Here is a 27,697-nt window from a genome sequence, read left to right on the forward strand (position 1 = left end):
CCCCCCTGGGACCCCCCTCGCCCTTACCATAGGCGCCCCCTTCTGGGAATCTTCTGATTCGCTGGAGAAGCTCATGGAATCTCTCGGGTCACTGTCATATTCCCCTACGCTCCCCTCGGATTCCTCTCCTCCGCTCTCTATTTGCTCTCTCCCCTGTGCTTCTGCTCCTGAGCCTCTGACATCCATCCCCCCTTGAAGCCCCCCCTTCCCCCCTCCCCCTCTTCGGGTGTGGGTTCCGGGTGCTCCAGTGCTGGGGGCGTGAGTGCTGGATGCCGTTCTCTCCCCCTGGTGTGCAACCGGCCAGCGGGATCAGGCCCGCCCACGATGGGTTCGTCGACGTCGACTTCCTCTGCTTCCATTTCTCTGCTGTCGTGCTCAAATCCAGGATCCTCCCCCAACACGTCCATGTGCTCCTCTCCACCCGGTCCCTCGGGTGAGGCTGTGTGTAAGGGCCCCCTCAGCAGTTCCCTGCTCCACCCCACTTCTGGTTGAGTGTCCCACCAATAGGAGCGGTCTGTGACAAACCCCGAGAGCGACCCCTCCTGGGAGCTCGTTCCTGGCGTCGGCTCCTCATCTGATGAGAAACCCTGGAACGTGCTGGCTGACAGTGTGGGTGTGAAAAGCCAGTCGTCGAAATACTCCGCCGGCATGGGTCTGTGTGGGAAGATCGAATGGAACTCGTCTTTGAGGTAATGCTCCTCCACGGCATAGCACGGCACCCACTCGTTGGCGCTGGCCGGGGTACCCTCCCTGGCGAGGAGATATTCAACTCCCTCTTCCCCCCATCTGGAGTCCAAAATCTCCGTGACCTCGTTGAGTGGCGTCGCCCTCTGTGATCCCTCCCCTGTTGGCGATGTACTACGTGGGGCTGGTGCGTTCCCTGGCGCCTGAAACCTGTGAGGTGCCTTGTAGGGTGTGAGCACTGACCTGTGAAAGACGGTGCATTCTGGAGCCCTCCGGGAGTGTCAACCGGTAGGCCACTGGATTGATTTGTGCCGCGACCTGGTAAGGTCCCAGCTGCTTGTGTCCGAGCTTCTTCTTAGCTAGCGTTCTGGCCGGCACTGCCTGGGCTGCTAACCAGACCCAGTCCCCCACCTGGATGTCTTCCCCGACCCTCCTGTGCCTGTCTGCCTGCATCTTATAGGCGTGTTTCGCGAGTTCCAAGTGCCTTCGGAGTTGCTCATGGACCTCCTGTAACTCTGCGGCTAAGTGCTCTGCCCCCCATGGCTCCCCCTCCCCCTCCCCCTCGGTTTCTAACCCCGGGAAGGTTCTGGGATGGTGCCCATTGTTGGCAAAGAACGGTGTCACCCCTGTAGACCCGTGCTTCGTGTTGTTGTAGGCAAACTCAGCCAGCGGTAGGTAGTCCACCCAGGTCGAGGGCTGTTGATTAGCGTAGCATCGCAGGTACTGCTGCATGATGGCGTTGACCCTCTCCGCTTGTCCGTTGGTCTGTGGGTGTCGTGCCAACGCTAAGTTGATCTTGACGTTCAGGATGCCCAGCAGCTTCTGCCAGAAGCTCGAAATGAATTGGCGACCCCGGTCGGACAGGATGGACCGCGGCAAGCCGTGAGCTTTGAACACGTGGTCTATGAATAGCTTGGCCGTCTGTTCCGCTGTGGCCACCTTCGCGCACGGAATGAAGTGCGCCATCTTGGTGAACAGGTCTACGACCACGAGTACCGCTGTTTTGCCTCGCGAGCTGGGCAGATCTGTAACAAAGTCCAGGGCCACTTTCTCCCACGGTTCGAGCGGCGTCTGCAGCGGTTCCAGCAGACCCGCCGGCTTCCTGTGTACTGGTTTGGCCCTTTGGCAGGTGTCACACCTGGAAACGTAATCCGCAACTTCTCCCCTCACCTTGGGCCACCAAAAGTCCCTGGTGACTAATTCCGCCGTCTTGTCCTTGCCGAAGTGCCCAGCGCTGGGCGCATCGTGCAGCTGCTGCAGGACTCTCGCGCGAAGGTCGTCTCCCGGTACGTAGAGAGCCCCTTTGCGGAGGAGTAGTCCGTCGCGTATCTGGAACTCGTCGTCCTTCGCTGTGCCGTTTCGCACCTCCTCCATCTTGGATTGTGCAAACGAATCCGCCTGCAGCGCGCGACGCACTGCGTCCAGGTCCACAGCGGCTGAAGCGTATGCCCACGCTTTTGGTGCGAAAATGTGTTTGGCCGCTGCCGGTGCCGCTTCCTCGAGATACTGCGGCTTCCTGGATAGCGCATCCGCCATGACGTTGTTGTCTCCCGGGATGTATTCTATCCGGAAATCGAAATCCGCAAAGAACTCCGCCCAGCGGATGTGTCTCTGGTTCAGGAACCTCGCCGTGCGCCAGTACTCCAGGTTCTTATGGTCCGTGCAGACCTGCACTGTGTGTCTGGCTCCGACCAGGAAGTGCCGCCACGCCTTGAAAGCTGCATGAATGGCCAGCAACTCCCTGTCCCAGATGGTGTAGTTCTGCTCCGACTTGCTGAGCTTCCTGGAGTAGAATGCGCACGGTCTCCAGTCCCCTTGCGGATCTTGCTGCAACAGGACCGCCCCCACCGCTCTGTCCGAGGCGTCCGTTTCAACCCTTATCGGTTTGCTGGGGTTTACGTGTAGCAGCTGTTCTTCGGACGCGAAGAGACGCTTGAGCCTCCGAAAAGACTGCTCTGCCTGGTCCGTCCAGGTGAACTTCTTCTTGGAGCTGAGGGTGTCCGTGATGGCCGCCGTCTCCTTCGCGAACCCCTTGATGAACTTGCAATAAAAGTTGGCGAAACCGACGAACTTCTGGACCTCCTTCCGATTGCACGGGCTCTTCCAGTCCAACACCGAGCGGACCTTGGCGCTGTCCATGGCGAGTCCCTTGTCGGACAGCTTGTAGCCCAGGAAATCCACCTCTGTCATGTCGAACTGGCACTTCTCCAGCTTGGCGTAAAGTCTGTGCTCCCGTAGTCTCTGCAGGACCTCCTTGACGTCCTCCTCGTGAGCCTCCTGCGATTCCGAGAAGATCAGGATGTCATCTAAGAAGCAGACGCACTTCTTATAGAGGAGTCCCGCTAACACGTGGTGCATGAAAGCTTGGAAACAATGGGAGCCATTTTGGAGACCAAACGGCATGACTCGGTATTCATAGGTGCCTAAAGGCGTAAACATGGCTGTCTTCCACTCATCGCCCTCCCGCATGCGTATAAGGTTGTACGCCCCTCGTAGATCCAACTTGGTGAAGATCCGTCCCTTCCTCACCGTCGCGAGCAGGTCGTCAATCTTGGGCATGGGGAATGCCGTGGGCTTTGTTATGGAATTGATGATCCTATAATCCACTATGAGCCTCCGTTCGGGCGTGTCTTTCTTCTTCACGAAAAACACGGGACTGCCCCCCACTGCTTTGGATTCCCGGATGAATCCCCGCTTCAAGTTGCGATCTATGAACTCCCTGAGTTCTTGCATTTCGTCTTCAGACATGGAGTACAGTCTTCCAGTCGGCAGCGTCGCCCCTGGCAGGAGGTCAATCTTGCAGTCGTAGGGCCTGTGGGGAGGCAGCTTGTCCGCTTCCTTCTCGCAGAAGACCTCCAAAAAGGCCTTGTACTTGTTGGGTACCGCTTGTACCATGCCTAGGTGTAGCTGCGGTTCATCCTCTTGCCCCTCTTCTTCCTGGCAGGTCTGGATGCAGTGTTCTGCGCAGTAGGAAGAGCAGAAGGTCAATTGCCGCTGGTACCATGCTAATGCCGGGCTGTGCCTATCCAGCCAACTCATGCCCAACACTATGGGCGTGTCCGACAGGTGGGTGACATTGAAGCTGATGACTTCGCGGTGGTTCCCAATTTGCATCACCAGAGGCGGTGTTTGCTGTACCACCTCGCCTCCCAGTATCTTCCTGCCATCTACCGTGACGACATTTAGGGGCATCGTGGCTGGCAGGAGTGCTATGCGATGCTGCTTGACGAAGTCCACTCCTACAAAGTCTGCATTGCTACCAGAGTCAATGGTAATAGGGACCTCCAGGGTGAGCCCATCGGGCAGCTGGAACGATGCGGTGAGTTGCACCACTGGTTTGGGTGGGAGGGGGTCTGTGGGCTGCAAAATCTCTGGGGGCTGCTTCACTGACTCGCCTGGTTGACCCCCAGTGCTGTTGTTTCCAACCAGGCTTCGTCGTTTCCCTGCAGCTGTTCCCCCTGCTTAATTGCTCCTTTTACAGTTGCTGAGGCTGCAGTGTGCTTCTGGATCCTCTGGGGACACTCTTTGGCCATGTGCAGTGCACTGTCGCAGATATAACACTTCCTGCTCCCTCTAGGAGCCTTCGCCTTGACTGCTCCTGGTGTTTGGGCTCTGCTTGCTGTCTGAGCCCTGGCACCACCTATCTCCATCGGGCGTGGTTATCCCTGACTCATCTTCTCTCCCCGCTGGAGGAGAGGCTGGTCCTGACTCATGTGACTCTTCCCCCCCACTGCGCTCTGGTGGGGGAGCTGGTCTTGATCCTCCGCTGCTCCCTTGGGAGTCCCCGCTGGCCCCTTGCTTCTGGTGCGTCCCCCCTGGGACCCCCCTCGCCCTTACCATAGGCGCCCCCTTCTGGGAATCTTCTGATTCGCTGGAGAAGCTTATGGAATCTCTCGGGTCACTGTCATATTCCCCTACGCTCCCCTCGGATTCCTCTCCTCCGCTCTCTATTTGCTCTCTCCCCTGTGCTTCTGCTCCTGAGCCTCTGACACCACCTTATATACTTTGACATAATATTATTCTATTCATACCCTCTCCTTTTTTAAATAAATTCTTCTTTTCATAGCTCTTTTAACCATATCCCAAATGCCATGTTGCCTTCGAATCCCACATCATTTTAACACTCAAACATTTTACAATATTTTTGTAGATAGTTCTTAAACTTTTTCCAATCCTCTTCCATCAATTCTTCTCCCTGGTCACGGATTCTGCCAGTCATTTCTGCCATCTTCATGTAGTCAATCACTTGCATCTGCCACTCTTCCACGGTGGGTAGATCTTGTGTCTTCCAATACTTAGCGAGAAGTATTCTTGCTGCTGTTGTTGCATACATAAAAAATGTTCTGTCTTTCTTTGGCACCAATTGGCCGACTATGTCCAAAAGGAAGGCCTCTGGTTTCTTAGGAAAGGTAAATTTAAATACCTTCTTCAGTTCATTATATATCATTTCCCAGTAAGCCTTAACCTTTGGGCACGTCCACGAAAGATGAAAGAATGTTCCCTCAGCTTCTTTACATTTCCAACACTTATTGTCAGGCAGGTGATAAATTTTTGCAAGCTTAACTGGGGTCATGTACCACCTATAAATCATTTTCATAATATTCTCCTTTAAGGCATTACATGCCGTAAACTTCATACCGGTGCGGACCTAACATGATCATCATCTGGTCCACTAGTGAGTTGAGCTGTGTTCCCCTGCCTGCTTTAGTTTCCTTGAGTGCACTTTCTCGTGTTTTCAGAGCCTGCTGTATCTGTGGATATGGGGGTACCTCTGGTTCTGGTGATGTGTCTCATCCCCTGGCTCCTGTGAATTGTCCACTAGCCACTCAACATCCTCTGAAGCCCCATGAGTACCTCCTAAGTCCCCAATCTCCCCTCTTAAGCTGTGCACCAAACATGGCTGCACCCCTCACTGGGATCCGCCTCCCTTTCCTTGGTGTCTTGCCAGCTCATGACACTGGCTTTCTCAGTTGAGCCCCTAAGATAAGCAGATAAGGCTTTGACCTTTATCTGGATCAAGACTTCTTGGAAGTGCACCAGCACTATAGAGCACCATTCCCAGGGAAGTTCTACTCCCTCTTTGAACATCAAGCATAAAATTGATTCCCTGCCCCCAGCAGCATATAGGAGAGGAGCCTGGTTTCCAAGTGGCTTGTCAGATGCTGGAAATAGTAAGTGATGGGACTTTAAAATTATTATGACTGAGGGTTCATACAGACTTCCTTTTGTGCCATGTTTCTAGGCAAAGGTCAGGGCTTTAAGGTGCTATGTCTGAGATTTCCTTGCAAAAACCTGTTCTTTACCACTGAATCAGAGCAAATGGCAATCTGTAGAAAACCAAAATTGCTGTTTGTTCCAATTCAGCATTAAAGAGCAGGTTTCCACTCTGGATTTTTAAATGTCATGCAAACATATCTTCTTTCTCCGACAATGTATAAATGGACATCCCAAGGGGAGGGTCTGCAAAATGTCTTGGGCTGGCCCTGCAGGGCTGTTTGGGTGAACAGGTTGCTTTTCCTCCATGCCCTGTGGAGAAATTGTGCAAAGACCCAACATACAAGTTCCATCTCGCTGCCCCCCCCCAGCCCTCCCGTTGGGCACATACCTGCAGCTCTTTGACCTCTCTTGACCCTCTCAGTCTTTCAGCTCGTTCACCTTCCAGGATCTGACAGGCAACATCACCTTTCAAGCGTTCATCTGACAGCTCCGTCGTGAGGTCTATGATCTGAAGTGGGGGGAAGAAATGCAACAGGTCACATGAGGCAGCTCTGAACTTGCTTCAATCAGGCAAGTGGGGGGGGGGGCGTTGTGCAGTCAAGGGCTCTCTCAAGCATTCCTGGTGTTCAGAAGCACCCAAAATTTAAGCTGCTTTCTTCTTGTTGTATTGCAGGAGATTGGACTGGATGACCCTTTTGGCCCCTTCCATCTCTACGATTCTATGATTCAGTGTCTTTTATTGCTCTCCATTCATAGAATCATAGAATCATAGAGTTGGAAGAGACCACAAGGGCCATCGAGTCCAACCCCTGCCAAGCAGGAAACACCATCAGAGCACTCCTGACATATGGTTGTCAAGCCTCTGCTTAAAGACCTCCAAAAAAGGAGACTCCACCACACTCCTTGGCAGCAAATTCCACTGTCGAACAGCTCTTACTGTCAGGAAGTTCTTCCTAATGTTTAGGTGGAATCTTCTTTCTTGTAGTTTGAATCCATTGCTCCATGTCCGCTTCTCTGGAGCAGCAGAAAACAACCTTTCTCCCTCCTCTATGTGACATCCTTTTATATATTTGAACATGGCTATCATATGACCCCTTAACCTCCTCTTCTCCAGGCTAAACATGCCCAGCTCCCTTAGCTGCTCCTCATAAGGCATCGTTTCCAGGCCTTTGACCATTTTGGTTGCCCTCCTCTGGACACGTTCCAGTTTGTCAGTGTCCTTCTTGAGCGACCCCAGCAGAATCCAGAATGAGCTAAGGCTGCAAATGTTCTTTTTCCAGACATAAAAAGTAAAGCCTCCCCAAGGCCAAACCCTTCACGCAAGTCCCACTCTCTCCCCAATGCATTTTCAAGGACCCCAAATGAAGCAATGACAATGAGGAAGCCCCACGTCTGGGTCTCCATTAGGCTCCAGATGCTCCTGACAATATCTAGGGACCCTGGGAACAAGTGAAAATACATTTCCCATGGTTCCCAACATCCCTAGAGCAAACTGGGGAAAGGCAGGTTAGCCCACAATGGCCTTTATGTAAATAAACAAATTAGCATCTATTTCTATAAGTTAGCTTGTGCAAATATTACACAAATTTCTGTGGTGTGTGTGAGTGAGAGGGAGGGAGGGAGAGTGTCGTGGGACAGAGGGAGATATGCCTAAGTGGCCACCTTAAGTGAACCTGAGTCTGGATGGGTTGAGGTGGAGTGAACTAGGAGAAATCCCTTCTGCAAAATAAATAAATACAGTGGGAAAACGTTATTCAAAAGCATAGACTTCTGCATAATAAATACAGAGCCAGTTGTAACTTCACTTCAGGGTTGCTGCCATCAGGTGGGGTGCCTACTCTTTAGAGCATCACCCCGCTTCCTGGTGAGAACTCAAACACTCTCCCAAGTTTCTGGACAGACTTGGAAGGCGGTGGGGTATGAGATTCACTGCTTTGCACTTTGATATTATGGCCAGCCAATTTATTGGAGCTTTCTTGTCCCCCTGTGACATTTGGGGAGCACAGGGTTCTCTCTGAAAAGTGTTGCAGCCACTGCTGTAAATATTTGCCCTCCCTTTCTGTGATCCCCATAAGAGTTATCAGTGAGAATGGTTAAGAGCAGTAGACTCGTAATGTGGTGAACCAGGTTCGCTTCCCCACTCCTCCACATGCAGCTGCTGGGTGACCTTGGGCTAGTCACACTTCTCTGAAGTCTCTCAGCCCCACTCACCTCACAGAATGTTTGTTGTGGGGGAGGAAGGGAAAGGAGAATGTTAGCTGCTTTGAGACTCCTTGTTGTTGTTTAGTCGTTTAGTTGTAAAAGTCCTTTACGTTTACAAATCTTTTCAAGCAATTTTCTCTGATATAACGTATTTTTAAAGTTTATGATTACTTTTATACTCCACCTTCCCTTGAAGCAGCTCAAGGCGGCACACACAATTCTCCCTCTCCCTATTTTATCCTCTGCCCCGAGGTCACCCAGTGAGCTTCATGACTGAGCAGGGGCTGTTTGAACCCTGTTTTTCCAAGTCCAAGTCCAGCACTCTAATCATTCCACTGAGATTTTTAGTATTACTTTCATTAATATATGCATTTAGTATTTTGACAGAGAGCTGTGCTTGGTATGCATATTGTTTCAGGAGCGTAAATTTAGGAAGGTTTACATTTTAATGGAAGCCAAACCAAATATCTTCACCATCCCTAGGGAGTGATTACATTAGAAATGTTCAATCCAAGTCGGTTTTCTTTTCTGCCCCATCATAGTTGCTTTTGGGATTCTAGCTGCTCCCTTCTCTAGCACACCTTCATGGGGACACAGCATATGGGGCACAGGAAAGGCCATAACTCAGCTGCAGAGCATGTCTTCAGCAAGTCCCTGGTTCAGTCCCTGGTATCCAGGGGGGCATAGCATGGGGGCTGCTAGGGTGAGTGCCCCAGGCCCATGGGGGGGCCGTGCTGTTCATGCCACCCTCCCCAAGCCAGCCCTGTGCCACTTTATGATCAGATCCCAGCCTCCCAAATGGCTTAGGGAGGGAGGTGTGAGAAGGATGCAACAACCTTGCACCCTTCGATCCCAGCTTGAATTGGGTGTGCTAGGCATCTCCATTTGGCCAAACCGCCCTCATGTGCCCCCCTGACATCACAATGGCTTCAGGAATGGGAGGGTAGATAAAATTCTGACTGCCAAAAGGGAGATCAGCGGTTTCAGGCATGATCACGGAATAGTACTTCCTCCTGAGTTAATAATAATAATAATAAAATTTATTTATATCCCGCCCTCCCCAGCCGAAGCCGGGCTCAGAGCGGCTAACAATAGTCAACAGTTTTAAACCACGTAAAATGACAGAAATAAGGTGGGTCCTGGAAACATACATACAGTAGTTTTCCAAGTGTCAGAGGCAGAGGCACGAAGTTGCATCTTGAGCATTTGCCAGAAGCTGAGTGTAGACTAATCTATACTGGTGAGTTAAATGTTAAAAATGTGTGGTAAAATGTGACACCAGAGGGCACTGCAGAGCAGTGATCTGTTGCCAATGAGAAATTGCATTGGGGACTATAGTTTTTTAATAGTGTGTTTTAAATAGCATTTTCCAGATCAGTGTAAATCCAGCCTGTATTATGAAGGTGCTAGATGCACCTCTGTGGGAAGGAGTTCCACAGCCCAGGGTTGCCATGGAGAAATGCACACTAAAAAGCTGCTGAATTTTCATTAGGACTTCTCTCTTTTTTAATGTGAACTGTGCACTGCTCTGGTTTCACCAGAAGCGGCTTAGTCATGCTGGCCACATGACCCGGAAAAACTGCTCCCTCGGCCAGTAATGTGAGATGAGCGCCGCAACCCCAGAGTCGTTCAAAACTGGACTTAACTGTCAGGGGTGCCTTATCTTTACCTTTTTGTGCAGAACTGAACTTAAGATGAGAAAAGCACAAAATGGACAGAAACTGAAATTGCCAGGGCCACCCATCCCTGCAGGCTCTGCCATCCAAAGTTTGGGAAAACAGAGGAGTAATTATTATGCATGTTGCATTCAACAAGAGGCCTGTCACATTTCGATGTACAACCATGTCAAGCACAGTTTGACTGCTGCAACTTGTTCTCCCAAAGGAGGTTGGGAGCCACTGCTGCAGATGAGCCTTTTCAGGTTGATTCAGCAAGTCTCTTCATTTTATTTATTTAATAAGAACATTAAATAAATTATTTAATGTTTAATTAAATTAAATTAATTATTTAAATTAAATAAATGTTCATCCAAAAAAATCTTCCAGAGCAGCTTACACACAACCAGCAAAAACAAGACAGTGCCTGCCTGCAGGCCCAAAAATAAAAAGCAGAAAGGAACAGGGAAGGAAGGCAGGGGAGAATCACTCTCAAATGCCAATTCCTAAACAGTTGTTCTTATAAGGACCAGCTTGAATTATTGTTGTGTGAATTAAGAAAAAAGCAATATTTGTTTAAACACCTCCAGTGAGGAAGAGTCCACTGCCTTCATTGGAGGTTTTCAAGCCGAGGTTTTAGCTGAGATTCCTGCATTGCAGGGGGTGGACTAGATGGCTCTTGAGCTCCCTTCCAACTCTACAAATCTATGATGTTGCAACCAGAAGCAAGGACAGAACCTCACACAGTTTCTATTTCTGACCTTGCTTTCCAGCTGTTCTGTGCTCTGCCGAAGCTCCTGCCGTGAAAGTTCTGAATTTTCCAATTTCTTTCGCAGCAATGCCAACTCCTCCTAAAAATGGGGAGAAAGAAGAAAACACACCCTCTTTGAGCCTTCCTGTACCCTCCATTTGTTTATAGGCTTTGATTCTGTACTTCTCCCCCTCTCAACTGTAAAATCTTTGACTGTATGCTCCTTTTAGGTAGATACCCCCCTTTTGCTTTGCTGTACCTCATGATGTACTTTGATAGTGCAGTATGGATAGAAACTATACATAAACATGAGCACAACAGGGTATGGGAGAATGTGATGCTAGCATCCAATACCAGGATGAAGGTCTACCAGGCTTGTGTGTTGAGCACGTTGCTTTATGGAAGTGCAAAACAAGGATGTGCTCTCACAAGCCCACATTCCCAGCATGTTCACACTCCTGTCTCAGTGATGTCTACACTAGCTTGGTCATATCCACAGAATGGAAGATGTCAGGATCCCCAAGGACGGGCACTATGTGGAGCTGACTTCAGGCACCAGGCCAACTTTGTGTTACAAAGATGTCTGCAAACATGACATGAAGGCTGGCAATATCAACCATGCCATGTGGGAATCCCTTGCAGACAACTGACAGTGCCAGGAGACACACAAACAGGTGACCAGAGGTGGAATAACTGCTGGGAGGAGCCGCAGAGAGAAGAAACGCCATGGTGCATTTGCAGCAGCACAACTGGATGCCTTCATCTGCCCCGGCTGAAACAAAACATGTCTCTCCTGCATTGGTCTCTACAGCCCCAGAAGGCTCTGTAACCTTCTAACAGCTTGATCTCACCCCCCCCCCCGCCAAGGCACCCTGCTCCATTGTCTCCAGAGAGAGACAGATGCCAGCAGAATACAACATGCATGCATAAATGACAACACTATCCTAGACAATTACGTCCTTGAGCGCCACCAGTTCTACATGCTACATAGTGACAGGATGGTCACAGAATAATTCCCTGATTACTAGTCACCATCACATTATGGAAGGTGTGTGTGTGTGTGTGTGTGTGTGTGTGTGTGTGTGTGTGTGTGAAAGAGAGAGAGAGTGCAGTTGTGTGCTTCAATGATCCCTAGTTGTGTGTCTGGGGTGTGTGCAGGTACAACCACAATGTATACTTCAACAGCACCACCAATGCACCCCCACTTCATGCAATGATTCTTGGAGGCAATGGGACCACCAAGCATCAGCCTTGACAGAGAGGTTTTGCACTTAGTGTGAGCAGAAGTTGGCACTGTGACAAAACCCCACAGCGTTGAATGCTCCTGTTCAAGTGTCCAGCCAGCAGCTGTTCTATTCACTTCCCTTCCCATTTTCCATTTCCTTTTCCACAAGGAATCAGCATTCCATGGTGTCATGTTAGCTACATAAGGAAAACTGAGGTTGCTATGGGTGGATAGCAAGGGTGAGAGTCCTGTGGGCCCCTCCAGGGGCGACTGGGCCCCAGCTCCTATCATCCTCAACAACCAGCCCATTTGGCTGCTGGGAAGTGGGAAGCCATCACCCACTGAAGGGCAAAGTGCTGGGCGGCAGCCACCTACTGCTAAGAGGGGAGAAATTAAATGGGGTGCACTCGGGGACACCACTGAGGCAAAACATAAACTAGCCCCTGGGGACTCGCCAGTGAGAATCAAGTCCACCTATTCATTTGCCACATGGGTTCTGTCAGGCTTGGTCACATCACAATGCGACAGGATGCTGTGATGAAGGGAAAGTGACATATTTCATTTACAAAATGTTTTAGGTTCAGCAGTTGGCTGGTTGGTCAAATGGCAACAGGTAAGATATAAACAGGCAGGCAGGCAAAGATGCCTTGTATTGGCTCAGATTATTTGTATTTCATCAGAACATAAGAACAGTTTGCGGAAACAGGCCAGCATCCTGACCTCAGAGTAGCCACCCAGATGCCTATTATGGGAAACCCCCAAGCAGGATCCAAGCACAAGAGCCCTCTCCTCTCCTGGGGTGTCCAGAAGCATTGCTGCTTCCAGCTGTGGAAGCAAAACTGCAATGGGCAGTAGCCAGTGACAGCCCTCACGTTCTTGAACTTGTCTAATCCTTTTGAAATTGTCTCTTTTGCATCAGCCTGTGACCTGATCCTTCTAACTGAAGTTGCTGCAGATCAAACCTGGGACTTCTGCATGCAAAGGAAGTTCCCTTGCCTGTCACAGATCTATGGGCCCTCTGAGACAGCACCTTTTAAGCACTGTTCTAGTAATTACTGAAGTACTGAACATGATGACTTTGGGGTTCTATAATTTCCAGTTCCATATCTCTATTCATTCAATTTCCCCAATAGAGTTGGTGCCGAAAGTATGGAAAAGAATGATATGGACAGTGGCTTTGCTCTGTGGCTCATGGGAGTCCCAGCAGGACCCCTCAGAGGTCTACCTCACCATGTCTGTCCTCACCTGTCCTTCACAGTTGTCACCTACCTCTCTGACTCGGAGCTGACCTTCTGCAAGGCTGGTGCTCAACAGTGGCCGGATGCCACACATCAGTTGCCACCAGGGCCAGCCCTTCACAGCTTGGAAGATGGCCAAGTTCTTCTGGATGCACCGAGCAGCCAAACGCTGAATCTGAAAGGAGAGCAGGAGTCCCCCTCAGAGCCCAGAGGGAGCAAACCATCCCAGGCAGCTGTGGAGAGAGGGAACTCTGCCCTGGGCTAGCCTGGGCACTGGGGCTCAGGTTCAACTACTAAATAGTGGCAGCAAGCATTCCCTCCACCCAGTCCCACCCCCAACACTGCATGGGGCAGAGAAGAGGGGAGATTGTTCTGTCTGGGAAACAGAAATGCTTGTGCTGATGGAGCAAGCATAACAGCACAATTCCTCCCTATTATTTATTTCATAACATTTATACACTGCTTGATTGCTTTTTATAAAAGCTTGAAGTGATTTACAAAAAGGAGATAACAATGAACTTATCAATAAGAAAAAATAATAGCAAAAATTTAAGACTTTCAAAATGTTAAAATAACAGTAGACTTTGTAAACATCTGGGTAGGTTTTCCTAAACAAATATGTTTTTAGCAGGTGCCAAAAAGAGCAGAGCAAAGGCGCCTGCCTGGTAGCACTAGGCAGGGATTTCCAAAGTGTAACTGCTGCCACACTAAAAGACAGAGTTCTTATAAATGCAGAACAGGGATTATGGGGCACCCAGAACAATGCCAATTCCGCAGATGAAAGCAGTTGAGTGGGTGCATCTAGCAGCTAAACTGATCCCAAGTTGTTAAGGACTTTATGTAGTAACAGTAACACCATTAACTTGGCCCGCTAGCAAATGGGCAACCAGTGCAGACCTCTGAGCACAGGAATGATATGCTGACAAGGCCTCCCTCCTCTCCGCAATCGTGCTGTGGCCAACTGCAGCTTCCAAAGCAAGCGCAAGGGAAACCCCTGAAGTAACTGACACAGGAAAAGAGCTGGTTCAGAGTGGAGCAGATGGCCTTCACAGGTGCTGGATGCTATTTCATTAGGGAGTCTTAAGCTAGGGTTCCCGTATTTCAAAAATTGATTTTTAATTTTTTTTTGCCCAAAGTTGTTTACGACAGCAGAATCACAGCTATGAAGAAGCTGTGGTGGTGGATTTGCTCAGCAGCATCCCAAGAGATGTTAACATTTACCATGACAACAACCCCTGGCTTTGCTAATCTTCAAAGAAGAGGTTACCTTTAATTTCTTATATTTCTGACGGGAGAGAAACCCCTTGCAAGCTGCTTGGAGGAAAATCAGATTCTGAGACACCAGTTTTTCCCTCTGCTTTTCTAGCCTAGAGAGGACTCCAGCTTTCAGGAACACCTGCCCAGAAAGAAAGAGAGAGAAAATCAAGCCACAGGATCCGAGCAGGATAAAAGTCGGGGATGCCAAAGGGACAACTCAAAAGCTGGCATTCATCACAGGGTGAGCTCAGGACCCCCATTGACTTCCCCTGTACCTGAGTGCGACCCACAGCAATTGTCTTCTCCAAACTGAGGGCCTGGATGAGCTCCTCCAGAGCCTGAAGAGAAAGGGAGAAGACATAGGAATGAAACTCTCCACATCCCCTTTTCTACCCAATAAGCAGAAGCTGGGGGGGGGAGAGAATGGGGGCTTGTCCCCCATTATTGATCTCTGCATTATCCAAAACCCCTTGCAACCTTCCAATGAGCCCCAGAAGTCTGTGACAGAAGTCAAATCAAACACCAATGGAGCCAAAGATTTCTGTAGGTAAGAAAGGGATTGAACATGGGTCTTCAAGAATAGACCACTTAAAAAATAATAGTTAAAACACATCAAAACACATTTAGAATCAGCAATTAAAATGCAGTTTGACCTTACAGATGCTCAGTGTTCAGGACTGTCTGCACCTCAGTTTCCAAAGTCCTGTCTGGACAGGAAGGCCTTAGCCTGCTGGCAGAAGGATGAGAAACTGGGAGCCTGTCTAGCCTTTCTTGGGATGGGATTCCACAGCATGGAAGCGGCCACAGGAAAGGCTTGCTCTCACCGTGCCTCTGATGTGATGGGACCAAGGGAATTCTGACATTCGTGGGACCAACATGACTATCTTGCCTGCCTTATGTAACCAGCCCAACCCACCAACAGCCTGGCAAAACTTCCAATGAAAGAATAAAACTAAGAATAGGGACAAGCTGCATTCCTCCACCCATACCCTTGATTTCCCCGCAGCACCAAGGTACAACATTGACCTTTTCTGACTGTCAAGATTTTCTTTTTGAAACCTGAAGTCTTAACTGAAATGCACATGCACAGCCTTTGTTGCCCCATGCAGCGCTCTCTCATGCTCTCTCTCTCTCACACACACACATCTGCAATTCAGCTCCCAGCTGTGTGATGCCCCCTGAATACACATCAGAAAGAGCAGTTGGTTCACACACAGCCTCATTGCAATTGGGATTTGTAAGCGGGGAAAGAATCTGTGAAGGAGCTTGCAAAATCCCTCAGAAAATTAGGAGAAGGAGATCAATTTTGCACAGAGGCTTCCATTATGCAGAAGCGGGGGGGGGGCTGAATTTTCAAGAATTTAGGCACTGTTCGTCATCCCTCCTCTTCTTCTTTGTAAGTGGCTGTTTGCTTATATTATAGCCTCTGATCTCTCTGGAGAAATGTATTTTTGACAGCCACTTGATTATTAATGTCACCTAGTAGTTAACACAGTTAACACAGAAATAATAAATAATAATAATAGAAGTTAATTCATTCTCGTTTATTTAATCCATTTTGTCTGATTTAATCAGTATAATTGGGAAGGGAGTTGAATTAATAGAATTTGGAATTACTTTAATCTTACATGAAATTTTTAGCTTGTAATTTGTCTGCAAATAATCTAACTATGCAATTTGTATTTTCTGATTCTCCTTTTCAGTTATCTTTTCAGTGATTTCCCCCCACACACATTAATATATATTACTTTCTTTTTTGAGTATAGATATATTTCTCCTCCCCCCCTTTTTAAGGGATTTATGTTAACAGGTTCTTAATATTCTAACAGATGGTTTCATGATGTCTGTTTATATGGTCTTCCTTATATAACAATCTCTTTTTCTTCCCATTTATTTTTTCTTTTTTATTAGATAGGCACCTTCATAACACAATGATGAGCCAATGCTATTGCACCTATAATAGCAGGTAAATAACAATATTTCAGGTGAATGATGATATGGAAGCACATTTCTGAACCTTTATATAACAAGCAATATTTGTTTATTATTGTTATAAGCAGCAGCAGCAGCAAAAACAGCAGCAACTTAGCCAAAATATATTAATATTTCTAAAGTGCCTCTGCTGCCTGTGGTGTCTTTGCTCATCCTCCGCCCATGGCTCACCTTATTTTCATCTGTCATCTCATAGGCTGAGCTGTATTTTTTCATCATTGGCTGAGCCAGGATCTGGAACTGGTGTCGGAACTGCATGCGCACCATACGATCTGCGTACCCTGCAAGGCAAGCAAAAGGGGCATTTGCTGAGGGGCTGAGCAGATTTGGCAAAGGAGAGTCTGGTTCCTCCCAAGGCTCACTCAGTTGCCAGAGGATAAGAAGCCACTGAGGCCACCTCCCAAAGACGGGCAAATCCATCTGTTTCTCTTTCAGTTTCTCATTTTTATAAATTCAGTTTGCCACATTCCCACATCAGTTTGCAATTTTAATTTTAAAAAGTCTCCCTCCAAATTTGAGTGTGTATCTTTCCTAAAGTGCATATTTTCATATGCTGTTTGGCCTTCTGTTCATATACATTTTTGCAAGTAATTTTCCCCAGCATAATGCATTTTCTACATTATTGTCACTAGGGTTTTCATTTTTTTACGCACAGGTATCCCTAATATGTTCATGTTTCATTATCAGGAACCCCTGGCAACCTTCTGGGAAGCCCCAGGAGCCTGTGACATGCACTCAGATCAAACACCAACAGTCTCAAATAGTTCCACAACTAAGTAAGGATTTGAATGTGGGTCTTTCACACTGCCACCAGCAACTAGTGCTCTGACTGCCTTGCTTATCCAAACCAACCCACCAGAAACCTGGCAAATCCTTTTCAAAAGAAATTATTTAGAAACTATATTATAAAAATATTTGTTGGAAATGTAAAGAACATTAAGGGACATTTTATCATGCTTGGTGGACACATAAAAAAGCAAAAAAAAAAAAAGATAGAAATACATACACTGATATGGAGAACATTGAAGATTAATTATCAACTGGAGCCAGAACTCTGTCTGCTGGGACTTATGGATATACAGTTACAAAAGGAATATGGAACTTTGTTTCAATATATGGTCACAGCTGCGAAACTTTTACAGGCACCAAGCTGGAAGGACCCATCATTTCCAACAATGGAAGAATGACTGTTAAAACTAAGAGACTTAGCTGAGATGACGAAAATGACATGTTTAATCAGAGAAAAGTCATTATTAACGTTTGTTAAAGACTGGAAACCTGTCATAGACTTTTTGCATGAAAAAGGAAAAGAAATAATGATATTTGGATTTGAGGATTAAACATAATGTTTGTGTATAGAAAGTGGCTTTGTTGGGTATTATATTGGATTGGACAAAGTGAATACTGATTTTATATAGCAGAAGTACTTTACTTTCTAAATCTTATTTTTCTATCTTTTTCTTTTAACCTCCTTTCTATTCTTTTCCTTTCCTTTTCTTTTTTTCTTTCTCTCTCCTCCCCTTTTTATGTTTTCACTGTATCTAGATAAAAGTCTTAGTTTGGTTTAAAAGGGGGGCAAGATATTAAGTTTTTTATTTTTCTCTATAAACCTTAATAAAATTTATTACAAGAAAACAAAAGAAAAGACCTCACACATCTGATGAAAACATAAAACTGAGAGCAAAGATGAACCGTCTCCTTTCCATGCTCCTTCTCTCTTCCCTGCAGTGCAGTGTGATGAAACTGGTGCAGCAAGCACCTCTTTAAAGTAGGTTGACTTCACCACCACTCAGCTGATCCTGGAACTTTGGCAGGTGTCAATCACCCAGTGTCATCAGTCCCACCCACCTGCCAAGGTTGGGTCACAAGGAGATGGGGTACTTAGGAATCTAGCCCACTGGCTGGATCCAATTCTCTACTCATGCTACAGCCCTCCAACTTGCATCATTCCTGCCCACAGGCCATGCTGGTTGGGGCTGATGAGAGATGGGAGTCTAACAACATCCAGAGGGCAGCAGGTTCTCCTGCCCTGCTGCAGAGGAGCTGTAACACTCCCTGCACCGAGTCAAACACCCTAAGAACATAAACAGAGTCTGGCTTCTAGGTCAAGCAAAAGGCAGCCCATCTAGTCCAGCATCCTGTTCTCACAGTGGCCAACCAGTGGCCTCAACAGGAAATCTGTAAGCAGGATCCATGCACAACATCCCTCTCCCCTCCTGTGGCTTCCAGAAACTGGCATTCAGAAGCATTACAACCTCCAACTGTGGAGGCAGAGCAGAGCCCTCCTGGCTAGGAGCCCTCGATAGCCCTCTCCTCCTCTATGAAATTGACTAATTCTCTTCTAAAGCCATCTGGACTGGTGGCCATCACTGCCTCCTGTGGGAGGAAGTTCCGTAGTTTAACTATGTGCTGCATGAAGAAGGACTTTCTTTCATCTGTCCTGAGCCCTCCAACATTCAGCTTCTTTGGATGTCCATGTGTTCAAGTGTTATGAGAGAGTGAGAGAAAAATATTCTTCATCCACTTTTTCCATGCCATGCCTCTTTTTATAAATGTCTACCCAGTGAGTAGATGCAGGATGCCCAGCCATTCCATGCAACAGAAACCCTCCTGCACCTATCCTGCTGAGCCGTAATGCATCCAATATCTGGCCCCCGGAGAGCTGGGCTCGAAGGGCGGAGATGTCCCATCCTGCTGCTGTTCCCCCTGCCATCAGACAGGACTGCAGAACGGTGCCTCCTTCTCTGTCCATTTCTGTTCTCGCAATGAGGCAATGGACAAAGTGAATCTGGGATCTCTTCACTAGGTTGATGAGAGAATCCTACGGAAGTGGAGAAAAACACAAAGGAATTGAGTTCCTGATCTTCTGCTTGAAGATTATAGACCACATTCACACCATACAAAAGTTGTTATTCCAGAGTTACAATTTCCAGAGAGGGTCAACGATCAATCCCTCTTCACAGGGAACTCTGGACAGTCAACCTCTTTTTCACTTCTCTCTCTTACTCTCTCATCCACCCACCCACTTTTTGCATCTGATTGCAAAGTGCAGGTTTGACTCCCCACTCTGCCATGGAGCTCCCTGGGCCAGTCACTCACTCACAGCCTAACCCACCTCACAGGGTTTTTGTGAGGATAACATGCAGCGGGAAGAAGCAGGTATATTACATGTGCCTTGAGCTCCTTGGAAGAAGGAAGGCGGGATATAAATGCAATCAATCAATAAAATAAACAGGGACAAAAAGCATCATAATGTAGCAAAAAAGTTTCAAATAAAAGCCAACCACACAAATAATAATAAAATCAGCCAGAGCAGCAATAAAAACCACATAGATAACATTCTTAAGACCACTGTCTGTTCACAGAAAAAGCGGCATCAAGTAAGTGGAACTGCTAAGCATCTAGAAACACTCAAATAGAAAAATATTTGTTTTCTGCCTTGTCAATCAGACTCTCAAGTTGCTAATGCTGTTGTTGTTTTTTAAAAAAAAACATTGGAGAAATAATAAAAACCTAACACTCTTAGCGTTACTTGGTTTTCCCTGGTGGGGTTTCAAAAGCTGCCTCCATCCTCTCTTACAAACCATTGTGCATAATACTCTTTAAAAAAATCATAGAATGGGAAAAGCTCACTAACTGAACACTCCCTGGAAAAATACCAAGGATCACATCCAAAATACCGTATTTACTTGAGTCTACTGTGCCATCGAATCTAATGCGCACCTCAATTTTCAGAACCTTGAAACCAAAAAAAGTATTTGCTAGTGAATGTCAATGTGCCATCGACTCTAATGGCATCTTAATTTCACAGTGTAATTTGGCCAATAAAGGTGAGCATTAGATTTGAGTAAATATGGTATGTACAACAACTTTCTGTTTCCGTGCGCTGCTCTTAGTCATGCTGGCCACATGACCCGGAAGCTGTATAAAGCTGAATAAAGCGAGATGAGCGCCGCAACCCCAGAGTCAGCCACGACTGGACCTAATGGTCAGGGGTCGCTTTACCTTTACAACAACTTTCACCACGTGGTGCCCTCCAGAGGTTTGTCAGCACAGCTGTATGATGCTGAGGCTGATGGAAGTTCGAGTAAGAAAATATGGAAGGCCCCAGGCTGGGGGGAGGATAAATGTATTGGTTTGATTGCAGATCCCAAATCTGTGATCCACTGTGTGTGGGATTAGAATCTATGAGAGGAAACCTGCTGAACCAGTCATAGTAGTTCCTCGGTTAAGGTAAAGCCCTTGGCTGGCCAGTTAAGTACTGTCATTTACTTGCCCAAAGTGATTGCTCTATTGCCATAGAGGAAAATGGGCAGGCCTTTCCCACCTCACTTGGCTGGATGCCACATCATCCTTGTGGGGAGAACAATAAGCCAAGACGTGTGGGGTGGGGGGAAGAGTTTTGGCTCATGCTGGAAATTGGAGATTCAAAGCTGTGAGTTTGGGGGTCCCCTGGAACCCTATGGGGAAACAAAATCTGTTGGGGAGTTAACACTATGAACCCATGCATCCTGTGCTCAGGTGTATACATGTGAAAATAAAGCCCTATAGCCTAAAGACTTTCACATTGACATGGCTGAACTTCATTCCAAGGAAACCAAACCCCGGGAAAGTGCAGGCACCCCTGGAGCCTCATGCCACTTGGGGACGGGGGGGCATACAACAGCATAATAACTGAATAACTTAAAGCAAAACTGGACTTGATGCATAAAAAAGTCCTGGGCCCCTCTGCCAGTTCTAGGCAACCCTTTCGCTCACCAGCTGAAGCTTGATCTGAGCACACACAGACTTCTTCTTCACAGCTGCAAAGCTGCTAGTGAAAGTCTTCCTCACACAGCCAACTCGCTGCAGTGCTTGCTGGGAGTTCCCCTCCAGCCCCGCAACAGACCGGCATATCAGGGGCACTTTGGACCGCAACAGAAACAGTTTCTTCAGAGGGTCTCTGTGGAGAGGGAAATGCATCACCCAACCTTAAGAGCTGCCCTTGTATGATATAAGATGGGCCTTGGTTAGTGTGTGTAAGGGAGGGAGGGAGATCCTTGTGTGTCTCCAAAATAGGGCTGCAAGGTCAGAAGCATCCCAGAGCCTGAGATTTCAGGGCCCAAACCTGAGACCAAGGGGCAGCCCCTAGCAATGTCACAAGAGTGATGTCATTATACATGACCCATTAATCATTTAAGAAGACCGTCCAGGAGTTGCTGTGGGCAGCAGAGGCAGCAGGGCTCAGCTCCTGCTGCTACTCTCCGCATGCCCCACTCACTTAGAATCATAGAATTGTAGAGTTGGAAGAGATTCCAAGGGTCATCTGGTCCAACCCCCTGAAATGCAGGAACTCAGCTAAAGCACCCCAGACACTTGGCCATCCAGCCTCTGCTTAAAAACCTCCATTGCCCATTCCACTGTCAAACAGCTCCTACCGTCAGAAGGTTTACCGTATTTTTCGCTCTATAGGACGCACCCGACCATAGGACGCACCTTGTTTTAGAGGGGGAGAACAAGAAAAAAAAATCTCCCCCTCTCTGCCCAGCGCAGAAGGTGCCGTTCAAGGTGCCTTCAGTCGCCTTCAGGTGGCTACCTTGGAAGCCTGGAGAGTGAGAGGGGTCGGTGCACACCGACCCCTCTCGCTCTCCAGGCTTCAGTGAAGGCAACCCAAAGCCTCTGGAGCACGGCGGGAGTTCCTGCTGCACTCTGGAGGCTTCGGGTTCCTTTCGACCTGCTCTTTGGGGCTGGTGGGGGGAACACCCCCGCCAGCCCCAAAGAGCAGGTCGGGGAGCAGCGGAAAGGCACGCAGGCAGAAGAGGCTTCTGCCATAGCCGCGTGCAACCTCTCCAGCTGGGAGAGGCTGCGTGGTGCTAAAGAGGAAGCCAACCATAAATGAAATTTAACTTAAACATTAACATCCTTAGATCTTCACCTTATGGAATTAATATTCCTAGCTGGTTCCCAGCCAACCATAAATGTACATTTTTAAGCCTCTTCTTCTTCTTCTTCCTCCTCTTCCTCTTCCTCTTCTTCTTCCTCCTCCTCCTCCTTTTTTGGGATTAATGGGAGGAGGACCAGGGGCCACAGGCTGCCTTCTGAAAGCAAATCACTTTCCCCTCCAATCATGGAGCTTTCAAATCCCCAGGGGATGTTCCAATTCCAATTAAAGTTCTATTGTTCATTAAGGGAAGGAAGGCAACCAGTGCAGCGAAAGGGGAGAAAGTGCTAAATGGGCAGAGATGCAGAACTAATTTTGCAGATATTAATTAAATTAAATTTTAAAATGTTCTAAGCTGTTTGGCTGAGGTGTCCTCACCCTACCCACCACCCTCCAAAAATTAGGTGACTCTGCCTCTGCCTCAGTTTACCTTGCAAAGGTGTTTCTTCTCCCTCTGGTGCAACATCACCTCCCCCATTTTTCCTGACTGCTCCCTTAGAGATGGGATTCTCTGTGGCCTCCTGAAGAGACCTGCATTGGCTTCCAGTACATTTCCAAGCACAATTCAAAGTGTTGGTGCTGACCTATAAAGCCCTAAACGGCCTCGACCCAGTATACCTGAAGGAGTGCCTCCACCCCCATTGTTCTATCCGGACACTGAGGTCCAGCTCCAAGGGCCTTCTGGCAGCTCCCTCGCTGTGAGAAGCGAAGTTACAGGGAACAAGGCAGAGGGCCTTCTCGGTGGTGGCGCCCGCCCTGTGGAACACCCTCCCATCAGATGTCAAGGAAATAAGCAACTATCCTACTTTTAAAAGACATCTGAAGGCAGCCCTGTTTAGGGAAGTTTTTAACATTCAATGCTGTATTGTGTTTTTAATATTCAACTGGGAGCCACCCAGGGTGGCTGGGGAAACCCAGGCAGATGGGTGGGGTATAAATAATAAATGGACCGTCTTGAGGGGCTGGGAGCTGGGGGCACTGTCATACAGTGGTTCCGCTCCTTCCTCCTGGGCCATGTTCAGAAAGTGGTGGGGGGGATGAGTGTTCAGACCCCTGGGCTCTCACTTGTGGGGTGCCTCAGGGTTCTGTCCTCTCCCCCATGTTTTTCAACATTTACATGCAGCCGCTGGGAGAGAGAGTTTGGATTTGATATCCCGCCTTTCACTCCCTTTAAGGAGTCTCAAAGCGGCTAACATTCTCCTTTCCCTTCCTCCCCCACAACAAACACTCTGTGGGGTGAGTGGGGCTGAGAGACTTCAAAGAAGTGCGACTGGCACAAGGTCACCCAGCAGCTGCATGTGGAGGAGCAGAGACGCGAACCCGGTTCCCCAGATTACGTGACTACCGCTCTTAACCACTACACCACACTGGCTCTCCTGATGAGAGATCATCAGGAGGTTTGGGCTGGGTGTCCATCAATATGCAGATGATACCCAGCTCTACCTCTCTTTTAAATCAGAACAGTGAAGGCGGTGAAGGTCCTGTGTGAGTGTCTGGAGGCAGTTGGAGGATGGATGGCGGCTAACAGATTGAGGTTGAATCCTGACAAGACAGAAGTACTGTTTTTGGGGGACAGGAGGCGGGCAGGTGTGGAGGATTCCCTGGTCCTGAATGGGGTAACTGTGCCCCTGAAGGACCAGGTGCACAGCCTGGGAGTCATTTTGGTCTCACAGCTGTCCATGGAGGCACAGGTCAAATCTGTATCCAGGGCAGCTGTTTACCAGCTCCATCTGGTACGTAGGCTGAGACCCTATCTGCCTGCAGACTGTCTCACCAGAGTGGTGCATGCTCTGGTTATCTCCCGCTTGGACTACTGCAATGCGCTCTACGTGGGGCTACCTTTGAAGGTGACCCGGAAACTACAACTAATCCAGAATGCGGCAGCTAGACTGGTGACTGGGAGCGGCCACCGAGACCATATAACACCGGTCTTGAAAGACCTACATTGGCTCCCAGTACGTTTCTGAGCACAATTCAAAGTGTTGGTGCTGACCTTTAAAGCCCTAAACGGCCTCGGTCCAGTATATCTGAAGGAGCGTCTCCTCCCCCATCGTTCTGCCCGGACACTGAGGTCCAGCTCCGAGGACCTTCTGGCGGTTCCCTCACTGCGAGAGGCCAAGTTACAGGGAACCAGGCAGAGGGCCTTCTCGGTAGTGGCGCCCGCCCTGTGGAACGCCCTCCCATCAGATGTCAAAGTGATAAACAACTACCTGACATTCAGCAGACATCTGAAGGCAGCCCTGTTCAGGGAAGTTTTTAATATGTGACATTTTAGTGTATTTTTCATCTTTGTTGGAAGCCGCCCAGAGTGGCTGGGGAAACCCAGCCAGATTGGCGGGGTACAAATAATAAATAATAATAATAATAATAATAATAATAGTAAATAAAAGACTATTTTTTCTGCTTGCTTTTACCAAGTCATTCATATAATTTAACAAAAAACTGGGGTCTTGTGGGATTGCATCTCCTAATATATTTTCCACTTGGTACTTAAATTAAATTCCAATACCTTTTTTGCTAGTTAACAACCCCACCACATGTGATAGCAATCTCCCTCTTGCTCTGGGGCATTTCCAACACATAGCTGAATAAGTTCCACTTATTTATGAATCATGGTGATGGGAGACTGCCATGTCATCATGACTTAATAGCAGTTTCCACTTGTGTTCCTGTCCTTGTGTGGGCCTTCAATTCTCCCCGATGCTGATACCTTTTAAAACCAGCCACCACTGGGCATTGAATTTAATCAATTAATTCTGAGGCACAATATGAACGACTGCATCTCCTCCCTCTTAGCTTTATTGGGTGAGGAGTTCAAATTCCAATATCAAGTGATAAATAAATTGCATGAAATAAAACTAAACAGATAAACTTCCCCCAGGACCTGAGTTTGGCGCTGCCTCTGGCATGGAATTCTGCATGCAGAAGAACTTACATTTTCGACTCCTGCAGGACTTGGATGGCATTCTGCACTGAGAGGTTCCACTTGGCTTTGTTTACCCAGCCAGTGGCATCATAGCGGACGGGGTCTTGGCCGAGCTGGTGGGCAATCTCGAACTGCAGGGCCTGCTCACACTTGCGCAGGGATCCCTGTCCTGCAGTGAAGAGACATCGACGAAATAGGAGAGGGTTACTTAAGTGGGAGGAAAGGGAATGAGCAAATGGCAGGTGCAGGCCAGGGGAGGGGTAAAAGGACTTTCCAAGGAATGGCAAGGGAAATCTCCAAAATGGTGTGAATGAGTGACCTGGGTGAAATCTTGCCTTGCACCACTTGGGAGCTCTCAGCAAGGGTTAGAATCCACACAGGGAGCCCCATTGTCCCTTAAAACATGAAAGGTCATTTCTGAAAAGGTCAACTAAAATGATTGAGGGGGTAGAGCAACTCCCCTATGAAGAAAGGTTGCAGTGTTCGGAACATTTTAGCTTCGAGAAAAGAGGAGTAAAAGGTAACATGATAGAAGTGTATAACATTATGCCTGGCAAGCAGAAAGTGGATACAGAAAAGCTTTCCACCCTCTCTCATAACTCTAGAAATCAAGGACATCCAACAAAGCTGAATGCTGGAAGATTCAGGACACATAAAACAGGCCTCTGGTCTCCTTGGGTGTAGCAGCAGAGGTGGTGAATGGAGGACAAAGGGCACTTCACCAAGTCCAGCTTTGAAAGGCATTGACCCCACCCTCCCATGAGTCTTGACTGACAGTCGGTTGTATCCAGCCAATCATGTGACCAGGAAGACGCCCTGATGCCAATAGGTGGGAGATGGGCAACCCAAGGGTCAATGGGCCAGAGACAGTCCCATTGCAGACAGTGGAGCCTTGGATGGAGGCTGAGCAGTCTTAAAGAGCCAGGCTGTGGACAGACCTGTACCAACCCAGCCACATAATGTCCCCAACCCCATGTCAACAGGAGCTGAGGGCCCCTCCATTTTACCTTCATTGATCGGACCCTCCTTCACAAAGTAAGAGCACAGACGGTTGAGCGCAGTGCTGTCACTGGAGCCTTGGATCAAGGCCTCCTCATCCAGAATCCAGAACAGGCCCTTGGGGTCTTCTGCCTGGCCCCCAGGGGTGGCATGGACCTAGAGGGGCAGGAGAAACAGACCAGCTATTGTAAGTAGGGCCAGGGAATATTGCTGAGGTCACTGGACTTCCCCTGGCACCCATGAAGCACCTGAAGCCTCCCCACCCATACTTCTTGTGAGGGGTGAGGGCGGTTGCCTTTCCCGCCTGCTTGAAAAGCCCCTAGAGGAAAAGGAAGAAGCTGGAAGTGTGCTGCTCTTTCCAGCTTCTGATTTCAGTTCTATGTGCTTTTCACAGCTCAGGTGAGCATTGAAACAGATAGCAGAGCATCCATGAAGGTTGGAAGGGAGAGAGAGGGAGAGAGAGAGAGAGAGAGAGAGAGAGAGAGAGAGAGAAAGAAGCTTTGTGCCCCAACACATACAAATGAAATCCAGTAAGCCTTGCAAGTGCATAGTCTGTGTCAGGGAACTGCCATCAGTGCCGGAGGGAGAGAGCAAAAGCCAGAGGGATTATAGAGAGCCTCCAGGGATCGGGAGAAACAGCTCATCTTCTGGGGAAGAGAATAAACGCAGCTCCAGTGGAGAGGGGGTGCAGGAGTCGGAAGCGGCGAGGCGGTCCCATGACTCCTTGCCTGGGACAAGCGGGGAGGGAAGGGTTCCTCTGCTGCCCACGCCCTCTCTGCACAGAAGGCTTTCACGCAGAGAGGGAAGGCGGAGACTGGGCGTGAAGGAGCTTCTTTGCTGGAGGAAGTTTAAGAAACGCCCACTCACGGATTCAGCCAGTTGAGTCAGCCACGGGTGAGTGGCTCTCCGGACAGATAAAGTTTACATTAGCAGCCAGCCAGGGAGAGATTTGCCAGCTTGCGCACGAGCAACCCCTTGGAAACCTAACAGTCTGTTTACAAATCTCTGGCACCAAACTGTCACAAAATCACAGATCACAACTGTCACTGCTGATAGAATCATAAAAATCATCCAGCCTTGCCATGGTTCAAAAACATGGATCTGAGACATGGAACCTTCTGGATCTTCATAATATTTTTTTTAAAAAAACCAAAGGATTCCCTCCAAATCCCTACTAAATCATAGGTCACCTCTATGCATGTCCACAGATGTGTCCTGTGATTTGTTGGAAAGCTTGCTGTGAATGTGATCCTATGTAAAAATCATGAAAATCCTCACTATTCTGCATTTCTGTGGTTTTCACTGTGCGCTTGACCAGTGCAAGCTTTACTTTGAGGGTGTTATGAGAGGAGCTCCGTGTAAAAATCATGGAACTGCAAGAAAAATGCATTTCGGTTCTCCTGGATCAGATATTCATCCACATCCCTTGGAAAAGAAAGAAAGTCTGTGTGTGCATCCTCAGTCTCCCTCTCTCTCTCTCTATGTCTGGGGGTGACCCTGCATTTCCTGCCTTGGCACCATCATGGTCTTGGGCACCTCCACCCTTCATGCATAAACATGCCATTTCCATGCAAACTCAGAGGGCAGCTCCCAGCATATTCACTGTATACTTTTCAACACCTGCCAAAAAT

At 48.2% G+C, this 27,697-nt stretch overlaps 1 protein-coding gene across 3 annotated transcripts in view; it reads right to left on the reverse strand.

Annotated features, from left to right (window-relative positions):
* Window positions 1-27,697, reverse strand: part of MYO18B (myosin XVIIIB) — a 288,747-nt gene that overhangs the window by 162,802 nt on the left and 98,248 nt on the right. For all 3 annotated transcript variants that reach the window (XR_008327976.1, XM_053368460.1, XM_053368459.1), the window contains exons 16-25: window positions 26,075-26,222; window positions 25,077-25,236; window positions 20,980-21,163; window positions 18,838-19,042; window positions 16,393-16,502; window positions 14,505-14,567; window positions 14,240-14,368; window positions 13,004-13,147; window positions 10,520-10,609; window positions 6,290-6,409 (exon numbers count right to left, since the gene is read on the reverse strand). Coding sequence is in view for 2 of the 3 variants with exons in the window: in XM_053368460.1 (XP_053224435.1) it covers window positions 6,290-6,409; window positions 10,520-10,609; window positions 13,004-13,147; window positions 14,240-14,368; window positions 14,505-14,567; window positions 16,393-16,502; window positions 18,838-19,042; window positions 20,980-21,163; window positions 25,077-25,236; window positions 26,075-26,222 (1,353 nt within the window). In the remaining variant the exon portion in view is untranslated. The remainder of the gene's footprint in view (window positions 1-6,289; window positions 6,410-10,519; window positions 10,610-13,003; window positions 13,148-14,239; window positions 14,369-14,504; window positions 14,568-16,392; window positions 16,503-18,837; window positions 19,043-20,979; window positions 21,164-25,076; window positions 25,237-26,074; window positions 26,223-27,697) is intronic.

This window comes from Podarcis raffonei, chromosome 16 (assembly GCF_027172205.1).
Source record: "Podarcis raffonei isolate rPodRaf1 chromosome 16, rPodRaf1.pri, whole genome shotgun sequence".
Taxonomy (NCBI): Eukaryota; Metazoa; Chordata; class Lepidosauria; order Squamata; family Lacertidae; genus Podarcis; species Podarcis raffonei.